This window comes from Manacus candei, unplaced genomic scaffold, assembly GCF_025592945.1.
Source record: "Manacus candei isolate 608988 ecotype Guabito, Panama unplaced genomic scaffold, ASM2559294v1 h1tg000077l, whole genome shotgun sequence".
Taxonomy (NCBI): Eukaryota; Metazoa; Chordata; class Aves; order Passeriformes; family Pipridae; genus Manacus; species Manacus candei.
The window spans coordinates 2,479,350-2,502,363 of record NW_026138125.1 but is presented as its reverse complement, the minus strand read 5'-3'; the positions used below and the strand labels follow the sequence as shown (position 1 = coordinate 2,502,363).

Genomic DNA, 23,014 nt, shown 5'->3' with positions numbered 1-23,014 from the left:
AAGTGGTTTGGGTGAACATACTATTTGTTTCAACCTAGAACTAAACATTTGGGCTTTAGATGTAACTTTTATCATATTTTCAACAAAATACTCCAGTGAAAAAAGAAAAAGAAAGAAATGTTTACAAATACTGGAGAAAAAAATTCTTTTTTTTTTTCCCAACAGGACAACGAATTTGGCTGAAGCTCACAACTGATTTTCATTTGGAAAACATTTCACTCAAAGTTGTTTTCTACCTCTTGTCACTACATAAGCAGAGAAAGTACATCAAAACACGCTTAGGATTTGTGGTTTTCAAAGTGACTCTTGAGGGCTCAGATATTTTTAATTCACTGTGGGAGTCACAGGAGCTGACAACTTTCTTCTGCATCTGGAAGACAGACTTTTACAACAAGCTCATCGTGGGGCTTTCAGTGCATGGTGCCCACGTCCACACACACCTGGGCACCACCTTCTCTTAGGTCTAAACAAATCTGCCTCAGATGCCTTTGAAGCATCAATAACTCCTTATTGTCAGCTGGAATCATCAAGTCAAATTAAATTCTTATGACTTCAAATGTACAGCCCTAAAGACTGATGGCACAACATCCCTCAGAACTGAGGAGAAGAGAGACAGCAACGAAGGCTCTAATTTGTCTTAAGAAAACAACTCTACCTTTCAAAGCTTGTTCAAAAATCAGGTAAATAACAGTGAATGGGGGAAAGACAGTTGGTGTTTATTTCCTCTTCATTTCATATGTTAGACATTGCAAAAAAAAGAGTCTTTGGAAATATAGTGTCATATTGCACTTCCCCAGCACTCAGCCTCCCATCCCAGCAGCCAGGCAAGAAGCTGGTGTTGATCCCACCAGAAGGACAGGAGCCCTCCTGGAATAATTGCTTCATTATTCAGTTCATTCAGTCTATTACCTTCCACAGAACTATAATTAAAAATCAAATAACCAAAATACCAAAGAACCTCCCCCCCACCCCAAAAAAAAAAAAGAAATTATTATTTTTCCATCAAATTTAATCGCTCTTTCGCTCAGTCACAGAAGGCCAAACCTCAAAGGGATCCTGGGCACTGAAACCTCTGGTTCAGTTGGGTACTTTTGATTAAGTACTTTAAGTAAACATTTCCCAATTCAACAATTTTTCCATCTCACTGAACATTCTCTGTTGTTGTGTGTTGTGCTACAAAATAAGCATCCAATGCATCACATTTGGGTTTGTGCAGCTGTATCACACCATCTCCTACCCATTACCTCCCTGTCACTGAGACTATCAATGTGTCTTCACGTGTTTCCAAGCCTTGTGCACACCTGGTTTTGCATATTCAAACCCTGCATGTATCCAACCTGACCAAGGAACAGAAATAATTCACTAAATGTACCAAGGAAATTACAAACAGGTCAACCAGAGCATGGACTTCTGGCTCAGTACATCCTGAAAGTGTGCCCTTTGCATTCAAAAATGAAAAGAAAATTATTAAATATTTTGGAGGAAGCAACATTAGGATGATGATATCAGGATCCAGTAAATACTGGATTAAAAGTATTAAGGAGTCCAGAATTATACTCTGGAGTCACTCTGGTGCTTAGCTGCAAAATGTATGAAGATTAGTAACCTACAACAGAGATTGAACTCCTCTATTTGTCAGTTACAAAAAAATCAGAACAGAAGAAATTATCAGGCCTTTTTAATTTATTATTGAGCTAAAACAGAATGAAAAACAGGCAATCGCTCAATCCTGAAACACAAGAATTATCTAGTAGATAAGAGAATATATCTTTATCCTACCTGTTTTCCAGACAAATTGATGACCTCTCCTGGCTTCCAGATCAGCTGTTTGTAACATTAAGAAAACAAACAAAAGGAAGGGCTTCCCCAGGCTCTGCCATGCCCAATGAGGAGAAACCCAGTTCTGTTGTAGAAGCATAATTCAGATAATTCAGTCTCTTGTCTTCTTTGGTCCTAGAATTAACAACAAAAAAAAAAAAAAAGAGAAAGGTTGCTAAAATATTTAAAACACCAAGGTAACAGGCTCAGCCTAAGGGTAACCTGGTGGCCACTGTGCATTTCACAGTCCCTGTGTGCCAGGTTTGATGAGGACAAGTCTGGTACAGGTGCTTTGCTTGGAGAGAGAGAGAGAGGAAAAAAAGAAGGGGGGGAAGAGAGAGGAAGAGCCAGCTCCCAGAAGACCTGCAGACCCATCCTACAGAGCCACTGTAAATGCTTTTAGCAGGTTCTTAAGAAGAAATCTACCAGTGCAAATAAATGGCAAGGGATCCAGGAGCAGCATGTGGTATGTTCCTTTTCTCTGTTTAACTTTAGCATGAATATTACCATGATATAGGCAGCATAAACCAAAGTGAGAATGGATTCCAGGTGCAAAATTCAGCTCCCAGTACAGACCCCATGGCCTACATTTCAGATTCCTGACAACCAAAATGACAGACCTGGAATTGTTTTAGCCCTGTGTAAACATGGGATAGAGCAACATCAGAAAGGCAGCAGGGAAAGCAGGGAAGCAGGGGTTGCTTTTTAGCAGATGATGAACCACCTTGAAAGGGAAAACTAGACACTATGTAGGCATTTCTAAGGAATTTGGGACTCTCTTTCAAGTCCCTGATCTTTGAGCTCCAGATCAGCAACCAGTTACTCCAGAGAGGTCTCTCTGACTAATGGATTTTAATTAAGCTCTCCCACACTTCAGACGAATACCAGAGGCACGTTGTGAATGAGACAGGAATGGATCAAGTTCTGCTGCTGCAGCGGTTTTACACCACACAATTCATTAAAATAATCACTGTGTGGTGCTGGAAGCAAGGAGGAATTTCTCTCTTGGTCTCCCACACAAAGCAGGAGACCAACTTCTAAATGCCTGCTTCAGCAAACATCCACATTGTTTATACACCACAGAAAAGCTCCAAATGAGAGACTAGAAAGGCATACAACAAAATAAAATCTTAACAATTCTAGTTCAGTCTGGTAATTCAAATCCCTGTTTCTCTCATCCCAGAAGATGACCAAACCAGACACTTATTTAGACAGATTTTACGTGAATTTCAAGATATTTTTGACTCGTCCACATTCAGGAAGGAACAATTTGGAAGTCTCAAAAAATGTTCATGGTACTTCCCCATGAAAAAGTTTTTGATGTAAATTTACATATTCATTTTTCTGATGTAATAGCTTTTGTATTTATACTATGCTTAAATTCTCAACATAGTTCTATTTATTAGTGATTAACCTTACTGTTATAGGTAAAAATGTCACATCCGTGCTTGCATAAGGATAGAGATAACACCTGCCTTCAAGATTTGCCTTCATTGGCATAATCTTGGTAATTTTCATTAAAATAATTATTAGTTTTTACAAGTTTAGTCCAGAAAATTCCATTACATTCCTAACCTTATGAAAAGCAACATTGTCATAGTACATAATACACAGCATCATTCTTGATAAGAAACTGAAGATAAATCTGAAAATTGTACATACTGAATATACAGTAAAGCTTTTAATTTCAAGCTGTATTCAGATTACTTTGAAACAGTTTCTATCATGATAAATTCATGCAATTGTGTTTAATCAGATATTGACTAACTGCAGTGGCAGATACAATGTAGGATCTGTTATCTGGTTTAGCTCATTCTTGTGTTCCAGATGAACAGCATCTCATGTAAGACCTGAAAACCCACCAAGCTGTCCAAATGCAGTAACGTGGGCAAGAGACCAAACTTATGCTTTTCTCATGTCTTCTGGGTTAATTTTATTCAGAAATCACATTTAATTCCCAATGCAACCCACCGAGTCCCAACACCCAGGCAATGTAACACAGACCACAAGTGGCCTCATAAGAAGCACAAGAAATCTTGAGCATCCTTCAGAAATCCAGCGCAGCAGGGAAGTCCTGGGATGGGGAGAAGAAAGGCCCTCAGACACCCACCAATTAAGGGGTTTTTTGCCCATCTAGACAGCTGCTCACCTCACACAGAAGAGCTGAGGAGGAGCAACTCGCCCAGTGCCTTCAGCATCGCAGTCACCATCTATGACGGTCGGAAAACAGAGTCACCGACTTCCTGCCAAAGGAAAGAGAAGGAATCAGTGACACTGGCTCCAACACTGTGCACACACAGAAACACAAAGCCAGGAGAGAAATAATTCAGCTGCTCAGATTTAAGTTGTGGAGGGCAGCCAGCTCTGCCCTGCCCAGCCCTGCACAGACAACACTCATCTGACTTGCAGGGCGGCTCCCCAGGTCCAAAAAATGCCACTGAAACAACACAACTTAAACAGGCAGGGGCATGGAATGAGTGAATCCAAGGCAACTCAGATAAGAGCTGATAAAGATGCTGAGATTTTTAATGAAGCACCAGTAGTGCTCATCAGCTGCCTTCTTAATGCACTGCCTTCATCTCAGCATTCAAAGGGTCAGCGAACAGCAGCACATCCCTGGGAGGAGCTGCCTCCTGCCCAAAACAAGGGGTTTCACATATGTTCCTTCTTTGGGCAGGACTACAAAGGTAACTGGCTGCTGCTCCCCACGGAGCAAGAGCAGAGATTACATTAAGTCAGGAAAACCAGAAATAAATTAGACACCATGACACTGATTGTAATCTCCCCCACCCCAGCAGAGCTCGGCACAGTCCACTGATTTACACCCCAGCAAAGCACAATAAAAATTTGTCTGTATATCTGGGTTTGTGTAGCACAATTTGGAACAGTAGCTGTTCTGTCCTGATACGATAAAAAATTATTGCACAGGCAACATATGCTATCTACAGAAACATGAATAAATTACATTATGAAGGCCACCAACACTTCGCATCAAATTTAGTTACACTGTATCTCAGCTCCCAAATGTGTCAGCATGGCTAGCTGTAAACTGGCAAATACAAAGGAAAATGGAGAAAAAATATTTAAATTTACATTTTAGGAATTGACTTCACCGAGACTGCTGATGATTAAATTCATGCAATTGCTTAAATACCACAGAATCACAGAATGGCTTGAGTTGGAAGGGATCCTAATGAACATCTCATTCCAACGCCCCTGCCATGGGCAGGGACACCTTCCACTAGACCAGGTTGTCCCATCCAACCTGGCCTTGAACACTTCCAGGGATGGGGCAGCCACAGCTTCTCTGGGCAACCTGTGCCAGGGCCTCACCAACCTCACAGGGAAGAATTATTTACTAAATGTGTTCAAGATTTTTGTTTTAGTCTAAAAAAATCTCTCTCTTTTCCAAAACTGATTATCTGGATTTATTCATTATCCTTTATAATACAGGCTTGGCCAGTTAATAGTCTGCTCTAGTGTATTTTCATGAAATTAAAAAATGAGGTGTTTTTCTTGATATTTGAAGGATTAGTCACAAGACTCCTTGTCATTTTGTTTAGTTTGTATGGAACCTTGTTCAGAAAAACACAGTTAACACACATCAGCTGTAACGGCTGGGAATACACACGCAGTTGTGAAAAAGTCATGTGCAAGTTTTCTAATGATCATAAAAATGCATTTATATTTTCTAATCCACTGCTAATTCTCTTAATGACAGGATTGAATAAAACTATAGTTTTGAAAAGTAGACGTTTTAGAAACCCCTATTTCTGCTGAAAACATGGCATTCTGGTGTCAAAATGTTATATCTAAATAAATATGCCTATAGCTGACATATATCTTATTTGTGAAGTGTTCAAAATTTAATTTCATTTTCAGTGTCAATGGAATATCCACCAGCCAAATCCCAGTATAATCCCTGTTTAGCCAGGGAAGGAAAAACCCTCCGGGAAACTTTTCCCATTTTCCAGCCACTGTTGAGCACTCAGAGAAAGGTATTCCCAAAGGAAGGCACTGTGCTAGTCCAGGACACATTAGAGTCCTCCAAAGCACCCAACACTGAAAGATGGAAGGCTGATGGTCCAATTTGGACTCTTCACTCACAGCTACTGCACTGGTAGAGAAGGGGTAAGGTGCTCTTTCTCCAAGTTTCCACATGACAACAGGTTTCTCCAGTCCTTCTCCATCATTTCTGTGGCTTAGGAAAGTCCAGCCTGGCTCTGCTCCAACATGGATTTACAAAGTTATCTAACACTGAATTTAGAAAAAGATCAACTTAAACTGATCCAAAGCTGAGACATGATTTCAGCCTTGTCATGCATCAGTTCAGTTCCCCCTGACTTCACTGGGAGTTGTGACCTTCCCTGTCACGGGCAAATCTGACCTACTTTCTGGTGTGAGATGGGAATGCTGACAGGGACACCTGGGCAGCACTCTCCATTTAAAATACATGATGCAATTAGAATAGTCCCAAACACCTTAAATAGCAACCAAAAAAACAAAAGGCAGCAATTGCAGATCACATGCGTGGCTATAAATCATTTGGCAGGTGTCTAGCACAAAGATAAGCATCATTAATCAGGAATAAATTTTCTTAATGCAAATGTAAGCAGTAACCACGCAACTGTTTGCCTACTACACACAGCACAAACCCATTGCATGTGATATTCCAAGATAATCTGGATGTTTATATCACACTCTTTATCCTCTGAGACCACTAAAACCTGCCTTGCCGTCTCAGAAAGTTGTTATCCAAAAAGCTAATTCTATTCTGTCCTAAAGCAGCAGAATGCCTGGCCTGTAGCAGCAAAGGCTGATCATCACAGACAAGCACCGCTGACCATCCCTGGGGGAAAGACTTCCAAAAAACCACTAATGCTACTGCTACAGGCACTGAGTTTAACAAAATTAAAGTGTTTGGACATTCACATATGTCAAACTAGAAAAAGATCTTCAAATGTAAGTGCATATGTGTCCAGTCTTTTATTTAATGATGAATACAGTTACATTAATTTGCCCTTACTTCCATACCTAAAATGAACTCTATACATTATTCCACTTACAGATTTGGAGGGAGAGAGTCTTCTGGTTAAAGCAGAGGCAGCCTAAATTCATTCTGCTTCCAACTCTGTCACAAACTTCCTGAGCAAAAAGCCATTTAAGGTCACGCTCAGACACTAATACTTGATTCTGCAAGTGATTTCAGCGAGTGACTTTGCATATATGAGAATGGCAGCTTGATTTTCTATACCCCTACTTTGTCACCTCCAAACCTAAACTGAGAATATTTACTCTTCTTCCAGGAGCATTTGAGAAAATCCTGGATAAAAGCACACAGTGTGAAGGAGCAAAATTTATACTTGGGTTAACAAGTGCCTGACAGTATTTTTGTCCTGAGTGGTCACTCATTGGGAACCCAAACATTAATCTTCACAGTTCTTTGATAATTTGCTACAATAATTGTAAGGGCAAATAATGAAAGAACATCTGATGTTAACACATCTGCCTACAGAAGATAACTCCAAACAATGAGCAGACTCCAAACCAGCCTCTTTGGGCTGGGAGAAAGCCTGCACAACCTCCATATCTACAACACTGCTCCATTTTCATGTATAAACTTCAACAACCTTCCTCAACACTCTGTTGCTGGAAAGCTCAGTCAGTTGTCACCATCTTTACCAGTTATATTTGAAAGTTTGGGTCTTTTAGAGATGTTTACAGTCAAACAGTAAGAATCTATTAATTATTTCATCTTTCCTATTCAATTGTATCCAATTCTTGTCCCAAAGCTATGTAAAATCCTGGGGACTAAAAGCAAGAATATGAAACTACTATGCTGCCAATGAATTGCTTCTTAACTTACATCAATTTGTTTGGGGTAAAAACCACGAATCCTAAGTTCTCCTGCTTCAGTTTTTGTACATCCTAAAAATGTAACAAAAGCAGGTTTGAATTTAGAAGTTTAATTATAAACTCAGCTAAGTGGATTATAATGAAAGATGTTCCAGCAAGGGAGCTCAGACTGATGCATTATGATTACATCAAAGAAAACACCAGAGAATAGACTTTCCATCAGTAGAACAACTTTAATTACAACAGTGCTAGAGCAGAACTGTTCTGTGAAACAATGCTGCTGCTCCATCTCCTCCACTCTGAGTACTTCCAATAGACTCCATGGGAACACACTTGACTTCCAGCAATAAAAAGTCGTGTGATTGCAGACTCTTTGAGGAACCCAGCTCGGGAGATCAGTCAAAGGCAGCTGACACAACACTTGCTTCACTTGCACACAAACATGGACAGCTCAGACCCTGCCAGAAGGGCAAGGAGACTTCAAAAGTTCAAGGATTCAGGAGCTTGTGAAAGGCACCATCCTGGCACTCCTCAGTCACCTACATCCCCCAGGCCCACTGAGCAGAATGAAGGATGCTCAGCAACTTATGGAGTCACATTTTTAACCTACATAAGTTTTGGAGGTTATTTTATATAGGTTGTGCATACAGCCTCTGTACACTACAACTGGATGCCTCCTAACAGGCTTCTCAGTCAGCACAGCAGAACACAGCCCAGAATAAGCTCAGTGATGTCTTCACACCATGGTACATCCTTTCTGTAACAACAAAACTTTACAGCTTTGAGGGGAAAAAAGTTTCTTATTGTTTATTTTTCAATGGATAGAGAAAAGTTTGAGTCCATTATCAATATACTGCTCTGCTGTAGCTTTTATCATTGGCAATGGATGAGCTGAAGGTCCTTTGAAACTCAGCTATATCTGAGAACTGCTGTCACAGTTGCACAGATCTTGGATTACTGTTAAATTGCAATTAAACAAAGGCAAAGGGAGCTGGCACTGCTTCCAACACCATTTCAGTAAATGCTATTGCAAGTTTTTGTTCAAAGAGGATTACTCTCACTTCACTGGCAAAGCATTGCATATAATGCACATTCAGCAGTATAATACCATTTGAAAACTAGTATTTGAAATTATTTTCCTTTAAAAGGCAAACCTGGAAATCAGACTCAGTAGAGAGCAAAGTCCCTACTTTAGCAGCAGGACCATTCACACCGAAAACAACAGAAAGCTTCAAAGTCACCAATTACAAGGCAGTAGAGTTTCAAAAAAAGAATAAACCTCCTCATAACCTCTTCTGCAGGAACAACAGCAGATTTCCTGAGCATTCCCATTAAAGTGCTTTCAGTTCAGAAATTAAATTGCTTTACTGCAGTGATTTTCTTCTGCATTCTGATATTACTTTATATTATTTGACATTAGTGCAGCATCGCAGGCTGTAGGTCAGGGTTTTTTTCTCTCCTCACTGGAACACGGCCCCCACGTAGAGTTTATCAATCTTCAACACAAGGTCAAAACAACACAATCAAGTACCACCAGGCATATGAGCTCAGCAAAGACTTGGGCTCTGCTTAGCAGGGAAGGACCATCTGCTTCCCTGCCACAGGACTGGCAGAGCTGAAGCTTATCTCCAGTTTAAACCATTTTTTCTACACTTCCATGGATCAAACAGAGCAATCGAGTGCATGCACACACCCAAGCACCTCAGCAAAGAAGTAACTGCAAAGAGGCAGGAAAATGCTAGTTTTAACCTGTTAATCAGTTCTGGGGGGAGAAATAGGGTTCAGTTTTGAACCTATAAACATTGGTGACTATAGCTAAAACAACCCCACTCATGTATACACAAATATGCAGAGGTCAACTTCAATACTTCTAAAATGTATAATTTTCCTTCTGGTGTAACACATACACTAAGAAAAATTTCTTTTCCACAAGATCCATACCTCTATTTGTATGAAGTCGTTTCTATTTTGCCATTTGCACCACCTAGCGCTAGCCCATACCCAAATGAGCTAATAAGAAGAGACACACACACATCCACAAGATGAATTCCATTTCAAAAAACTCATTTCCAAAGTGCTGAAATAAACATTTATTCCAATGCATCCTCTGTCATCAGCTGTTTATTTCAGTGCACCAAAGTACAAACTTGTAGGAAAGGAGAAAATATGGAGCACAACACAAGGCAAACACCATAACAACTCCAAAAACACGCAGGTCCTACAGAGGAGCACAGTCCATCAAACACTGACACTGTACTTATTCATTTCCTATCATGTGAGAACAGGAGTTCACACATGAACTCCTGTGATGAACCAAGGCTTCACCATTTCTACACAATAAAGCCCTGTATAAATCAGGTCGCATGTCAGAATATGTATTTTAAATAATTACAGCTAGAGTTGTCAAAATTAATTAATCTAATATATTTTGTGATGCCTTACTAATGATTCATTCACTTCCATTCACTTTGCAACAGATGTCTCAGGCATTGATGCCAACTGGCCCAGGCAAACAGTGTAATAAAAGGGTTAAGAAAAAACTATATTACTTAAAAAGAAAAAAGACAGTGAAGGCTGAACACACATGAGGGGGGAAAAACAGTGATACTGGTATAAAAAGCTCTAAAACCTGCTTTCTGAACACACACAGATGCCAACATGTGCACGCTGCACTCTGAATCCAGCTTTTATTAACTGCCATGCAGACTTACTCCAACAAACCAAGAGCAACGCAGTGCAGGGATACAGGGTTTGTACTGAAAAGCAGCACTTGCTTTTTAGGTGGAATTCATTTTCAGGAACGGCCAAGCTACTCCTTATACCCAACTTCCTCAGGCTGCTGTGCGAGGGACTTGAGGGAAAGTCTTGGAAAGCTCCTTCCCCCTGCAGTGGAGGCCCCAGGGAGAAGGTGCCGCTGCAGAAGGTGCACAGAGCAGCCCAGTGCTCACATCAGCACATCACATCGGCTTCTTCCAGAGTGGGAACAACACCAGGCACATGCTCTGGCTCAGAACCTGGCACCAGGATGTGTGCCTGAAGCTCGGGCATTCCCACACACTTTGCAAGACCTGCAGAACCAGGTGTAGGAACGTGGGTTTTTTCATATCAAAACCCATTCCTTCCATCTGCACATTCATTTAAAAGTGGACTTGCTTTCACCTCAAGATTAACTATGCATGACTGCAGCAAAAACTCCAAATTGCCATACAGGCAGTTAAAAAGAATGACACCACCCTTTAAAGCACTTGGAGCAACCAGCTGAGTGAAACCATGGATCTATTCAAGAATTCTGTGATGCTGTTACCTTTTTCATTCCCATTTCTTTTCCCCTGTTGCTGGTTATAGTCACTCACTGTATTTTATCACACTGGAAAGTCTAATCTCTTTAGGGTGAGAAATATATTTGCCCTGAACTCAATATAATACGATTCACACAGGGGTCCCTGACACTACTGCAGTATTGATACGAAAAAATAATCATAATTATAGCAACTGATAAAAGAGCTCATTATAATATTATTTAAGCAAGGTCAATTGCCCGTGCAGGTTGTTCTTACCGGAGTTCACGTTACATCACTGGTCCCATCATCCTGACCTTCCCTGCTGTCATCCCCATCACAGTTCAATTAACAGAGGAGTCCTGCAGTGGCTTGATGAGCATCTGCTGCCTCTACCCGGCAGTAATTCAATAAGGGTACGCCATAGGAAGAGATAATGAGAAGTCAGCCCAGTTGTTCTGTCTCCCTCCAGGAGAGCAGATGAGTTTGGTTTATGGGAAAGAGCGTGACCTATGAAAATTATCTGTTAATTTTATATTTTCGAGCTTCAACATGCAACTCAAAGTGTTGTCTGGTTTCTCTGGTGGTGCAACCCGCAAGGAGTCCCTGATTAACAGCCCTTCCCACACTGAAAGGATTCATCCTTATGAGTTTTCTCTTTGCCACTTCTACCAACGGAACGGTTTCTACTCGTGCATTCATTCAGACCAGCGTCTGAATTAAAAAATTAAACACCTGAGCACAGAAAAAGAGCCAAAAACTATTACTGAAGTAACTCAGGCAGAATGAAACTCACACCCACGTCAAACCTGGGTGAAGCACTTGCACAAAACCAAAATCTCCTACGTTGCAGTGTCAGCCTGAGTTCTCCCCCTGTCCCACAGAACACACTACTCACTGGTGCCCAGATTTTGTTTGTCCCTCTATTTCCTTCTGCACCTTTCCAGCAGAGGCTCCCCTCTAATTCCCACCTATCTTCTAACTCTCCCGTTGCTTTAGAAACACCTATTCCATCTTAAAAATCCAGAGCCACCTACAGTCCCTTCATCTCCTACTCCACCACTGGCTGTCACAGGGACTGTGTCTGAGGGATGTGGCTCTGTGTGGATGTATTTTGCCTTCTCATTGTAGTGTCCTCACCAGTTTTTCAGCTTTATTTCAACAATCTTATTCACTGAAATAGGCAATTAACTTGATTTCAATTTTCTATTTCATGTCTCCTTAATATCATTAAGGCACAGATCTACTGAGGATGATGAGCATGAGAGGAGAAAAAAAGGAAGATACATTTCCTCCCTAAGCTCTGCTTCTGTAATGTGACCAGTGAACCACAGTGAATTTACACAGCTGCACAGTCCCACAGTTCCATATTCATGGCCTCATTTCTCTCGGGATCAGCTTCATTTGAGACACGTCCTTTCCCATCACACAATTATTTGCATTGCACCAAAGACTGTCTGCCTGCTCTGACAACTCTTTTCTATGAGTACAGGTCAGTTCATCCCTCATTCACAGGATAATCCAGGCTGGCAGGTCCCTACCTCAGTCCAACCTTCTGCTCAAAGGAGGACCAGACAGCTGTGAATCACACAAGGTATTCTACACTGTGCCCAGTTTTTTTTATGTTGCTTCTACTTCCCACCAGGAAGCTCAGTCTGCCAAGCTCACACCAGCTGACATCAGATCTGAAGTTGTGACCTCTCCCAAGTCCTACAACCAGGCAGCTTTCCCCCATTTCAGTATCACACTCTTTTCTTCATTCAGTTCTGCCACCTCTTTCCTCATGGGTTTAATCACCTGCTGCACATCTCCTCCTGGCTGTCCTGTCATTAATCCTAAAACCCTTCCCATCCCCTGACCCTAATTTTTTCCCATACTAAACTAGTTGACTTGTCCCAAAAGGTAACACATTAAATTTTATTATCTTCACCACCTTTTCTCAGCATGGTTTCTTATTCATTTTTTCACCCTACAGTATTTTGTCCTTTCTCCTAACTAGCCTTTTGTTCAGTTGCATCTCCCTTCTATTTTCTGATTCCCTGGGGTCATTTTCATGCCTCCCACATTTTCTCAATTGTTTTCTGCCTTTTTTTTTCCCCTTGGATAAGCTTGGAGAGGAAATGCTACAGACACACTACAGTATATCCAAAATAGGACACTATAACAATTTTAGAGTTACAAATAATCAGCATTTAAGAAATGCTAGAATTAAGGTTGCCTTGCAGGAACGTATAAAGATAGTCAGGTTTTGTGATTACATCTATTTTTACCATATTACTAAAGTCTATATTAAAATGCAATTTAAATCTATCTTTGACTTCTTTTGCTTTTATCTATTCATCACACCTGCCTTCAACCCTCTCTTAAAGCCTTACTCATACTTCTCTCTGAAGCAGGCAGAAAGTACCTGTAAATCCAATAACTGCAATCACAGAAAATGTTATTTACTTCACACAAAAACACATCTGTCAAACTAGTCAAGGTCAACTCATCAGACTTTTGCAGGTTAATATATGTCACTGCCCCTTTTCTCCACTTTTCCAAAGTAGCTGAATTAATAAGTCAACTAATGCATGAAGTCTTTTGTAAAAGCACACCCAGATGGATGTTTACCAGACTTCAGCCTTCATTTTCCATGTGTTTCAGAACTTAAATAAAAATTCAGTCAACCTCCAGGAGAAATCGGTGCTGGCGGAAGTTCTTTGTGGATTCACACTTAGATTAACAGCTTCTGCAGTGAAAAAGCTACACTTGAACCTAAATAAAATCTGCACTGATAGCTCCCTGAGTCTCATACACTCATCTTTAGGACTGCTATTACAGACACTTTCAGTATTAAAATCTGCATCCACTCCCAGGCTTGTATTCCACATTATTTGAACTATTTTACCCTCCTCTGGCATTTTCTTCCATTGGAGAGATGGGAATCTGAGCTAAATACAGGACTTGATAGCAGCAGTAATCTGATATATCTGATTACACAAACAAATCTAAAATAAAATTAGAATTTAAATGGCAGAAGTAAATATATTGCAAGTGCTGGGCATTGCTTTACAAATTGGTCTACCAGGCAATATTTGGCAGAGGCAGCACAAGAGCTGGGTCCTAATTCTACACATACTTTTTTCCTTACGTGGTAAAACTAGCAGGGAACTGGGTTACTAACAGAGTTAGAACTCCATTTACTATGTAATTTTTCCTCAGTACATGAGTCCTTTTTTAAAGGACTGCAATTGCTTTGAGTTATACAAAAAGATTGATCTGTAGAAAGTGGAAAACATCTCCTGTCCTACTTTCAAGACTGGGATTCTGCCCTGCCAGCAATTGTTCCATAGGATCATTCCATCTATGAGATACAGGAAAAAAATCAGAGAATTTCTCAACCTGTGGGAAGAATTTCCTCTGAGTTACAGGAAAATACACATTTGCAAATACAAATACGCTTAAAATCACGGGCTCTGCTTTTCCTCTATTTGTTACTTTTCCTGCTAAACAAAATTAGCAGTGATTTGGATTTGTTGTTAATGAATGCCAAAAGCAACTTGGCATCCTCTTACCAAGGACCTCTGTAAACTGCAGTTCAGCAAAACAAGACAATCTTCTTATCGTGTGTAAGAGTTCAATTAAATCATCATTTTAATGTAATCCCGTTTAGTAGCTCTCACATTTTCTGTCCTGATGCTCATGATGTTAACAGCTTAAAAAAACAAGGAAAGCAAAAGCACGGGAGGTAGAATGGAAGGACAGAAGACAGGAAAATGCAGCTTCTGTTTCGCTGAAGATCATTTGATGGGGAGCAGACAGAACCCACCAAACCAAAACCAAAGAACCTCAAACCCAGAAGCATGGAAACAGCTTACACAGAAAGGAAAAATCCAGCAGTTTTTCTGGACCCCAACCCATTCTGACAAACACAATACAAATTGTGAGTTGAGAAAGGCTGCTCCAACCAAAGACTTCCAAGCAATTTTCAAAAGTTTCCCTGCTTCAATCTGCAATACTCACTTAGGGGTAAACACCTTGCTAAAGAAATCAATGATTATGATGACAAACATTTAAAAAAACACACAAGAGGGCTATAGAACACCCCTGGAATGCACATAACTCTTTATACATAAGTAACTAATCTCCCAGAGTACTATGTAAATTGGCTAAGCTTAAAAGTTGCATTTAAAATTATCCTCAATATCCATTACAAAAGAAAGGTGCCTACCCACTGATGAATTAGCAATTGTAATAAGGGGCTGTAAAGCCAAGGGTAAATTGATTGTTGTTCCTAATTTTCTCTTTATTTTAATCTAAAATTCTCCAAATTGCAAGAAATAAAAGTACCGGCAAGAAGGTGAGCAAAAAGCTTTTGACTGCCATATAAAACATCTAAAAATAGTGTTTCAGTATATTTCCATACGCTGGAAGTAGCAGAGAATATCATCTATATAAATCTATTCCTAGTAGAGGTTTTCAGCAGCATCCAAGGCTCGAGAATCAATTGTAAATTTGTATTTTAGAATAATCAATAACAAAAAGCAGAAGAGACAACTTAAACAATATGCAGCATTTAGTAGGAAGATACAGCTATGCATCATCTCATACAAAATAGATACAGACATTATCACATGCCTTGTATTTTTAATCTTAAGGAATTTATTTGGGAAGAACTTAAAAACCTGCTGTTAGAATATCACTGCAAGAGGTTTGTTGGTGATGTAAGACACTGCCAAGGCTGTGGGTGCAGAACACACAGGGGTGATCTGGCTGGTCCTGATGCCTCCGCGGGCACAGATGGAACCCACACCCACACACAGAAGGGAGGGTTTCCCTGGCAGATCCCTGGGATGTGCCAACACCTACAGCAGCTGAAGAGCTGCACTGGAATATCAATGCACACCCTACCTTCAGATGAACGAGCTGTCAGCACCAGGGAGAAGAAAGGCAGGTTCAGAACTCCACTAGAACATACAGGGGAAGCTGCAGATTCCTTTGCCAAGCCCACCTCGGGAGAAGGTCGTCCCACCAAAGCCAGGAGGACTCTCCAAACTCTGATCAATGCTGTCGGGCTCCCTGAAGCAGCTGACACTTTCCACACTTGATAGTCCCCAAATCCCACAGTAATAAGTGACAGATGTCACATCTCCCAAGAGTGAAATGATGATAGTATATACTCAAGAACTGATGGCCAGCTCAGAAGTGTTTCTCTTCTCTGCTGGCAAGATTGATGCCTGGTGTATCAACTGGGGAACAATATTTAAACCACAAGGGAACATTATACAGACACCGAGAGACTATCAAATACCAACAGAGAAAGAAAAAAGGAGTTTTCCTCCTTCTCTATTTCTGGGTTGGGGCAATTAATATCAGATAGTTGAATGATGACCCTAAGAAATTGTTCCATCTCTAACAAAGCTTGTACCAGCATCAGAACCAGGCTGAGCAAAATCATCTTTTATTCTAATGCCAGTTTGTCTCCCAGACAATCAGAGCAGCACTGCATCCAGCCAGCAACTTTGCTAAACAATTCCCACTGCCAACCAGTGCACTAAAACAGGTTGTGAGATCCAAATCACTGCACAGCCACAGAGGTGAGTACGAGGTGAAATCTGAGCAGGGGACCTGCCACAAGACAACAGTTAATTCACTCAAGAAAGTGCCAATCCACGAAGCTCACAAGGAGTTTGTGTGATACAGAATCACATCCAACAACCACAGATCTAACAGAATCTGGTTGAATAAGAAAGAAAAGAATAGTTAGAGAATGTTGAAGCAGTACACCAGGAAAGGGGATCAGGGAACCACCAAGATCCCAAAACAGGACAGCAGCAATGCTCCAGGCAAGGGAAGATCTTTGGATCAGAGGCAGCAGGACTCAAACTCTCTATAAAGTGCTTAACTTGAAGAAAACCCTCACGAGGCCTCTCAGGGATGGAAGTGCCAGTAAACAGTCACGTACCAGATCCAAGGAACCTCCTCAGCCTTGACCTGAACAGCTCTGCTCTCTCTTGGCAGCCTAACACAACCTTGCCATGCCAGGCTCCACCTTAACATTATCAGTGATTTCACACACAACAAAGGCTTCAATTTTGATGGTGTTTCAGTGGATACTCCGTGCACCCAAACTGATTATACAGACACTGAAACTCGGGGAAAACACTGTTCATTTTCCTCACTTATCTGTTGTATTAAATATCATTGTTTATTAATGCAAAACAACCTGTAGAGGGAAATAAGACAAAAGTACGGACTTTCCCATTTTTCCATACAGCTTTTCTCATCCGAGAAGAACCAGGAGTTGCTCTCAGAGCTAAGAATAAACATATTATTCTATGAACACAGGGTAATTAGGAATCAAGTTACAGTACAGCTGTTTAATTCTTTCTACTTTTATACATATACACCTAAGTGTACCCTCAGACAACTCCATACATTAACATTTCTTCAAACATACCCACAGAATCTGCTCAACATGTTTCCATTTCAACACAGAGGAGTTTCTGTAAATTCAAAAACAGTCAAAAGTTGCTTACTATAGTTAATTAACTTCTGAACAAACAGATACCTGTTTTCCTCCAAAATTTTAAATTTCATTTTATATCATAAATGCTGACATCACCTAAGTAGGTCACTGTGCACATCCAGTCCCATTTCCTGCATTAAACAAGCCAAAGATCCATCCTGAAAAACCTGCATCCAGCCCATAACTTTTACTGAAGCTATGATATGTACTTTAAATATGGATATGACCTTGCTTTGGAAGTGTTAAGAATTTGGAAATAAAAAATTGCATATTTACATAAGTTCTTCTTGTAGTCAACCATCACTTATAGCCACAAATTTGAATTTTGAAGTGCTAAATTAACAAGCAGGTATGAAAGCAGTGAATCCTGTCCCTTCTGTACCCTTCCATTCCAATACAGCAGTACAAGTCTGACTGCTGGAAAAAAATGACTGCAGAAAAAAAAAAAAAAAAAAAGAAAAACCATTCTCACCTTTTTAGCAATGCCCTGAAATGTGAGCAGTGATTTCAGGTGCTCCTTACAGGACACAGTAAATGGGCTGGGATTGCAGAAAGCAGGTGATGAGAAGCTCCAGAGGCCAGACCCTTTCACAGGCATCTCAGAGAAATGAAAAAGAAATGTATCCAAAATTATGCACATTACATATACTATTGCCAGTTCTCTTCTGATTGCCTTAGGGGGGTTAAAACAGCAGCCTTTGAAAAATAAGGGTCCATCAGGCTTCTTGTGATTTCCAGACACACTCAAAAAAAAAGGTTACGCTTCTATATAATCCTGACATGCCAAGTATTTGGGGATTTAAAAAGGCATTGTAAGTATCTTAATAAAAGCTATTATGCATTGCTATAGGACATGAAAAATATTAAGATAGATTAAAAATGTTTAAAAAAAACTCCAGCATGTGCAAGGGCCTAAGCTTTTGTAAAGAAGTGACTCCATTCTGAAAGGATCTAGTTCAAAAGGACTGCACTGGAGGAAAGAGAGGTTGTGTTAATGGGGAAAAACACACAAAAAATTATGTCTAGACAATCTGGTGCACACACTTCTTAATCAGTGTAGCATAGATGAATTTTTCATGACGAAAAATTCAATTTCTTTTAAAAAAGAAAATCAGTATGAATAAAAGCTCTCTCTAAACCTTTCCTTAAAAGACTACAAGGAGCAGTAGATAAACCCTGCATCACAGGAATTCACCCCACTTGATATGAAGAATTACAGTACTGGACCCGAGTCTGCCGTCACTGAACTCAAATGAAATTTGTTAGCAACTTAATCCACGTCAAAAACAAGTCCCTTGGTTAAAATTCTTTTTACTTTATTTCCAGGAGGAAAACTGCCTTTCTGGGTAAAGCCCTGGAATATGTAGTGTATGCAGATGAGCAGACATATACATAAAATACACTCACTAATGTACTCACTAAATGTGTTCATTAATAACATCCCATTTCCCACAGCCTCTTGGAAACATCATAGCAAGAAAACACGTCTTGTACCAAAATGGGGGGGATGGAGGAATCCATCAGAAAGCCTCTAAATCTACAATTGCAATTTTCTTCTGATTCTGAAACAATTTAAGATTCTTGGGGAAACTAAATTTTTTTTCCAGGAAGCGTAGCTGCAAAGAGCAAGGAGCAGACACGAACCACTGGAGATGATAAATTTGGGTCCACCCTAAGATGACATGCAGTGACCTTGCAGGAACTGAACCCTTAACAGTACCATAAAGATGTGTTTATATTTTTAGACTCCACTCTGAATCCCAGCAGACTCCCATGCCCACACAAAAATCCAGCCTCGTTTACAAGACAGAACAGCAACACATGAAGTGCCTTCCCAAATGCTCTCTCCTTAAACCAAGCCACTCTGTTGTTTAGCACAACTCCTCAGTGCTTCAGTGGCCTTTTACACTTCTCAGGTTGGGTTTCTCATATATAAGAAGGGACCATGAAAATTACCAAAATGAAATCTCAACAGTAGATGCCCATTCTCCTTGCTAAAAGTTATGATTTCCATTTAAAAGCAATTAATTAAAGTAAAATCCCATCAGAAAAAAAAAGGCAAATTTTTATTTATTTCCTTTATGATTTTACTTAACTGAGAAGGTGTCTTATGGATTTACTGAAGCCTGGATTTGTATGGATGCTCCCTGGAGGCTTCCCTCCCATTTCCTGTACAACCTCAGCTGTTCCATCATCTCACCAATGCCTCCATCCAGTCCCTTCTCATATCCCCTGTTATCCTTGTCCTTCCACAGGTCCTGTAGCACATCCAGCTCCAACCCCCACAACCAGCCGAGCAAGGGGTGGCATTTCCTGCAGCTGGCTCCACACCACATACAGGAGTATTGGGAATAGATGGGATGCTCACCCCACATGCTGCAGCTTTCCCATCCATGGGAGTACTCATTTCATGCCTACTCCAGGCAGCCACCAGCTTTCACTCCATACACAGAAATATAATTGCCTTTGACACACCTACCACCATGAAATGTGGTTTAGACCGTGCAGCAGAACAGAGTCACGCACCATCCGGGCTAAAAATAACATTTAATAATACAAGCTCATAATCAATTAACATGTATAATTCGGCAACACATTCTATATTATTTGATATGAAATTGATTGTCCACAAGTGGTATGGTACAAGATCTCCAACTAAAATTAATCAGGGAAAAAAATGCCTCCATAAGTATTCCTCTTACAGTCCACTACTACTTTGTTTCTTTTCCTTAAGGACCAGATCTACACATTGTGCTATTATATGAGAATCTCAGAAGAGGAAGTTTTGTGTCTTTCATGGCAGCAACATAAAACCTGCAGACATCATCTTGGGTGCATCCTAAGGGATGCTCAGAAACTCAAAAGAAAATTAAAAGCACCTCAACACAACTTAGCACTTTAAATATCTCCCGATGCTCTGCATTAAAATAGCCAGCACCAAATTTCAACACAGGACTATTGCAATGATTCCTTGAGCATCAAGGCCAAGGACCAGCACCACACAGAGCCACAGGTGGTGTGAAGTAACATCCCCTTGGTGAAGTGCAACAGGGAAACAATCAAGCCAATACTGGGCACAGTTGGCAGTGCAGGGAAGCAGCAGGAAGCACCCTGTCCTCAGACACTTGCCGAAAGGGGATGGATGGTGGAGCACCCAAGCTGTCACCTGGCTGCCCTGGAGCCACCTCACTAAAGGGATCCTGCACCAACCCTGCTGCCAACCCATTCCAGGAGCTCCATATGGAAGTGAACCCCAGGATTTCTTGCTGTCAGCCCTGACTGGCACTCCCAGAGGGCCCGTGCACACGAGCAGAACCGGCTCTGCAGCCGCTCTCCCAGGTGGCCCCGCGGAATCGCTTTTCCTTTCTCCTCACAGCAGTTAAGCAGCACACAGAAAATTGAATCATAAGGGTAGACAAATAATACATCACAGAACACAGCAGTAGGAAATCTTCCTGTCTTTTGAAAGAAACTTACTGCTGAAGCCTTAATTTGTGGGAATTGAAAGCCTCATAACAATTTAGGTTGGATTAAGGTTCCTGCCCAGTTAAATGCCAGTACTGACGGTCCTAGATGAGTTCCCATCTTATGAACAACCATCAGCCACATGCTTACAGGCAACATGCCAGAGCACACTGCACTTTATCTGCCTTCCCTTATTGCAGATTACGTTTCTCAGGGGATGCAAAATCTCACAATCCAACTCCATCAGCTGAGAATGACGAAACCTTCCAAGCGCTTCCAGCAGCCGATGGGCACCTCCTCACCTCCCAAAGCCTGTGAGCACACACGTCTGCTCAAACTCTGACACACATAGAAAAAATTAGATTCTTGACATGGATAGCCAAGCCACTGGCCATCTTCCCACCAGCCAGCCCAACCAGTTGTTGGAAGGGCACTGGCTAACATCAGCCGGAGCAGCCACCATTAAGTCTCATCCACCGTCCTAAGTTCATAGAAAAGTTGTTCCAACTTACAAGAGTCCATAACCTTGGTGTGAGATGCCATTCTCTGTGAAGAAAAAGCTCCCCTGCCCCCTCAGAGATAAGCCATCCCTTGCAGCAGGATCTGCCCTTCACCACTCCACCTGCAGCCCCAGGTAGGGAACAAAGTGTCAGGTTGATGTTGGCAAAGGTTTCGTGTTTAATGGTCAAACTTGAAATGTGTCACAGAGGAAAAGTATCAAAGTGTACCTGAAACTTTAGCCTGTCTTTAGTTGCAGATTCCTTTCAGAGCATCTTTAAGCTACCAACTGTGAAGATGAATTCAGCAGCACTTTTGCCCTGTGGTGTTCCATCACCAAACCAACCCCTTCCCACCACCATGTCTGAGCTGCAGACCAGGATGTCAGGTAGTGTCAGGGCTGGGCAGTTAATGCTGCTTTCCTGGGGATGGAAGTACTCAGAACAGTTATGGCTTTTACCTCCACTGCCTCTCTCCAGTCACAGAAAGGCTCTTTGTCCTCACCTGAGCCTGCTGCCCAGACAGGTGTGCTGATGAGTGACACCTCCCATCCCCAGTTCTCACAGCTGGATTACACAAATGCAAGGGTTACACCAGGAACAGCCTATTCTCATACCTATATATGTGAGAGTGTATTTCTCCCTTCCCATATAGGCTCTTAATTTTCCTTTTACTTTTAATTTGCATACTCTTTCCAGCCTAGCTGGTTTTAGCCCATTTACCACACTATAAAAGATTTATAAAGTTTAACAGCAGTCATGTATCATCTTTGACATACTATGTTTGACTAGACTCCCAGCAAAGAGCTTGTTTTAGCTACTCAAAAACACTATTTGCTATATAACAACACAGATGATTCACTCGATATCAGTGTTTCTGGTAATGTATTTTCTGCACTGAAAGGAAGGAACCACAAGACAAATCTGAAGCAAGATTCAGCAGCTTTTTGTGATTACTCACTGCTTCACGTTCTTGCAGAAACTTTGATGTATTCTGTGTCCAATCTCTGTGACACCTCTCAGATGTTCTGTCTGAGAAAGCCCTGATGGGCAGAGTGTCCTTAACCAGTCCTCAAGAGCCCTCAGCATGTCCTCCTTTCTGTAACTAAACAATACAGACCATCCAAATGGGCACAGCCAAACTGTGACATAAGTTTGCCAACAATAATCAAGTAGTCCTTGAGGAGACTCAGGCTGCTCCTGGGATGGATAAAATTTCACTCCTGAAAATCAGCACCTCTGGGGAACATATTCATTTGTCTGGGTTATGCTGCATCCTGAAGCCCTAACATCTCTCATTTCAAGCTATGGGAGCTGTGGAGAGCTCAGGAAACATCAAGAGCCATCACCTGCACTCCCGCAATTCCCACGTGTTATCACCTATCACTCCAGAGCACGGAGCAACAATCTCCCGTGACCTTGATGTTACCTCTTCCTCCTGAGAGACACAGAGCAGCATTTCCATAAAGTGGTGGCAACTTCTGGAACCCCAAATCATACCAATTTCCTCATTGTTTTGCCCTGTCTGTCTTCATACATCTGTAATCCCCAATGACTCCAACATCAGTATCAGACAGCACAAGCACTCA

General features: G+C 41.1%; 1 protein-coding gene across 5 annotated transcripts in view; it reads right to left on the bottom strand.

Moving 5' to 3' along the window:
• THSD7B (thrombospondin type 1 domain containing 7B) overlaps positions 1–23,014 on the bottom strand; it is a 512,613-nt gene that overhangs the window by 259,429 nt on the left and 230,170 nt on the right. For all 5 annotated transcript variants that reach the window (XM_051810239.1, XM_051810241.1, XM_051810240.1 and 2 more), the window contains 2 exons: positions 3,968–4,061; positions 1,780–1,953 (listed from right to left, as the gene is read on the bottom strand). In XM_051810239.1, coding sequence (XP_051666199.1) covers positions 1,780–1,918 — 139 coding nt within the window. In that variant the 5' untranslated portion in view covers positions 1,919–1,953; positions 3,968–4,061. The remainder of the gene's footprint in view (positions 1–1,779; positions 1,954–3,967; positions 4,062–23,014) is intronic.